Consider the following 3265-nt stretch of genomic DNA (forward strand, 5'->3'; position numbering starts at 1 on the left):
CTCCTTGCCCTTGGAGCTAATTTTTAGTGTAGGGAGGGCACATTTTAAGATATTAATGGGGAGTTTTTCCGTTGTTCCATCTTTTTTAAGAATGTTGATATTTTCTGTTTTTTAACCTTAAATTTAGTTAAAATTACACTAAATTAAAAAAAATATGCATAACAGACAGATCATGATACAAATTTAATAGTTAAAAAGTAAAAAATCTAAAAAGCAGAGAACACCGGAGAAAGTCTCATATTAATAATATACTAAATACTAATATTTTGAGTCAATTGAGGGCAATAACAAGCTACCTAGGTGATTAGCATTTTGGGCTAGCTGATTCGGTTCCCTTTGCTTGTTTTGAATTGGTTATCAAAATAAATAAAAGAGTAATTGTAATTAATGCTACCAAATCAGGTTTACAAACATTGCACAAATTGTTCACTAAATAACAATAAGAGTAGGGATACGACTTGTGATTCTTTTTGGCTATTATTATTATTATTATTATTATTATTATTATTATTATTATTATTATTATTGTTGTTGTTGTTGTTGTTGTTATTAGTTTTATTTTATTTTTCGTGCATGAGAGAAAAATCTATTCTTCTTGATAAAAAAAGTAGGAAATAAAGTATGAAAGAATATAATTATAGAAAAAGTACGACCATTGACATTCTCTATTCTACTTTTCACACACTTAATAAAAAATTTTATTACTAAATTGCATATTAATAAAATTAGACAAAAGTATTTGAAAACAAATACTCATCACACACTCCACTTTAAAAAAAAAAACGATCATGCACAAAAAAAAAAAAAAAAGAACATGCAAAAAAAAAAAAAAAGAACATGCAAAAAAAAAAAAAAAGAACATGCAAAAAAAAAAAAAAAGAACATGCAAAAAAAAAAAAAAAGAACATGCAAAAAAAAAAAAAAAGAACATGCAAAAAAAAAAAAAAAGAACATGCAAAAAAAAAAAAAAAGAACATGCAAAAAAAAAAAAAAAGAACATGCAAAAAAAAAAAAAAAATGATTCCCTTCTAAAACTTATTGTGCCATACTTTTCTAAAATAGTAGGGATAGATTCCACCATAAGAGAACATCTCCACGAAGAGTACTACGTGGTTTATTTCTTCATTTTGCATTTGATAATTTCAAAATAATTGAAGAAAAAAATTCCTGATTTGTAAAAAAAGGAATTTGAAGTTTGAAATTTTTTTTTGATTCGTCCATGTATGATTGGATTTATATACTGATAGTTAAATTTTTTTATTCGTTTATATGTTGATAATGAGTAAAATTGTCGATTCGTTTGTATATTGATCGTATGTGAACATCAATTTTCCTTTCTTGGTCTATATATCGTATGTAAACTTTCTGCGAGTAATCAGAGTATAGCTCTTTTATTATAATACCATAAACATGGTTGAAAGAAAAAATAAAATAAAAAAAAGAAAGACGGCAGTCTATTGTACCGGGATCTTAATTCTTATCTTAAAAAAAAAGAAAAGAAAATAAAACATGACCAATTAGAAAAATAAATGATAAATTTGTTTAGTGGGTGAGCGAAAAAAGAAAAAAACAATACATTAATCAAGTTGTAGAGATTTTTTAGAATTTTAAGAGGAGTGTAACAAGTAATAATTAGATTTTAAAATTTAATTAGTGGTCGGCTTAAGAAAGGGTGTGTTGAAAAGTAAAATGAGGGTATCAATAGACGCAATCTTATAAAAATTGAGTAAAATTAAATTAGAAGAAAATGGTTCTTCTTAAAAGAAAAAATTTTTATCGTGTTTTTTGGTGTTGCGAAAAATTATCTTTTATTCTTAGCTTAAGGAGAAGAAAAGAAAGAATTAATGAATAGACGCCCGTGTTCATTTTTACACTATGTGATAGTCAACACCAACCGATTTTGATAATGTATGTTTCTGCCATTAAAAAAAAACAGAGAGAGAGAGAAAAAGAAAAAAAGTTATAATTTCGACATTTCTTATAGAAGGTCAAAATCAACGGCAAATCACACATCTTATTGTGCCACTTGGTTGGTAAATATAATTTAAATTATAACTTATGCTAATTAGGAAGATAATTATAAATAATACTCTTGGTTGGTACACTAATATTTTTAAGGGCCAGTAGTACTTAAGCATATATATATATATGAACGTGTGTATATATATGAGAAAGCAAATACAAGACGCTCTATGAGCACTCAATCAAAGAGCGAAGAACATTTTTGTGTGATCAACAAATTGAGAGATAAAATCAAAACACTATGTTTGGGCCCTTTACAACTACATTATTATTGGCCTTGCTCTTTGGCCTAACTTTTGCTTCTCTTCTTTTAAAAAAACTCTTTGCCAAACAAGAACCTCAACAATATGAACACCAAAACTTGCCTCATGGTAGCATGGGATGGCTGCCCTTTCTCGGTGAGACTCTTGCCTTCCTCAAGCCTCACAAATCAAACTCCTTGGGAAGCTTCCTTCAGAAACGTTGCTTTAGGTAATTATTTAATTTAATTAATTAGGTTTTGTTTTGAGTAGTATTGCTAGTTCACAGTGAATTACAAGTTCTTGTTATGTTTTGTTAATCAAACTGATCATTAATTTGAGTGTGGTTATAACTAATAATCCACTTAATTCTGTGGGGATATATGCTTTAGGTACGGAAAGGTGTTCAAGTCTCATCTTTTCGGCTCGCCGGCGATAGTTTCGTGTGATCTTGAGCTCAACATGTTCATTCTTCAGAACGAAGACAAGCTATTCCAAACAAGCTACCCAAAGGCCATCCATGGCATCCTTGGGAAGTATTCCTTGCTTCTCGTTTCCGGAGACCTTCACAAGAAGCTGCGGAACGTTATCGTCGGCTTCATCAGCTCATCTAAGTCCAAATCCAATTTCCTTCAATGTGTGGAGAAGCTCTTGATCTCCATGTTCGAATCATGGAATGACCGCGAACAAGTTTCTTTCTTTAAAGAAGCTAAAACGGTGAGACTAGTAGTGATTGCTACCGCTAAATAGTAGCTAGCTAGTACTAGGCAATTAATAAATTGTCTCGTCACTTTATTAAGCCAAAAGATGTTTCATTTAATTTGTTTAACTTGGGATTGTATTAATATGGTAATTGATCAATCAATTTTGTACCTCAATTACGCATGCAGTTCACACTTAGCCTTATGGTGAAGCAACTTTTGAACATTGAACCCGGTGAGCCACAAGCCTCGCAGATCTTAGAAGATTTCGAAACATACATGAAAGGATTTGTTTCTCTTCCG

The 3265-nt window shown here is 29.9% G+C and overlaps 1 protein-coding gene across 1 annotated transcript in view; it reads left to right on the forward strand.

The window, feature by feature from the left end:
- Positions 1-2181: 2181 nt before the first annotated feature.
- Positions 2182-3265, forward strand: part of LOC21400684 (cytochrome P450 724B1) — a 4400-nt gene continuing 3316 nt past the window's right edge. The window contains exons 1-3 of the mRNA XM_024175558.1: positions 2182-2493; positions 2654-2978; positions 3152-3259. Coding sequence (XP_024031326.1) covers positions 2264-2493; positions 2654-2978; positions 3152-3259 — 663 coding nt within the window. The 5' untranslated portion in view covers positions 2182-2263. The remainder of the gene's footprint in view (positions 2494-2653; positions 2979-3151; positions 3260-3265) is intronic.

The sequence above is a fragment of the Morus notabilis genome, unplaced genomic scaffold, assembly GCF_000414095.1.
Source record: "Morus notabilis unplaced genomic scaffold, ASM41409v2 Scaffold168, whole genome shotgun sequence".
Classification (NCBI taxonomy): domain Eukaryota; kingdom Viridiplantae; phylum Streptophyta; class Magnoliopsida; order Rosales; family Moraceae; genus Morus; species Morus notabilis.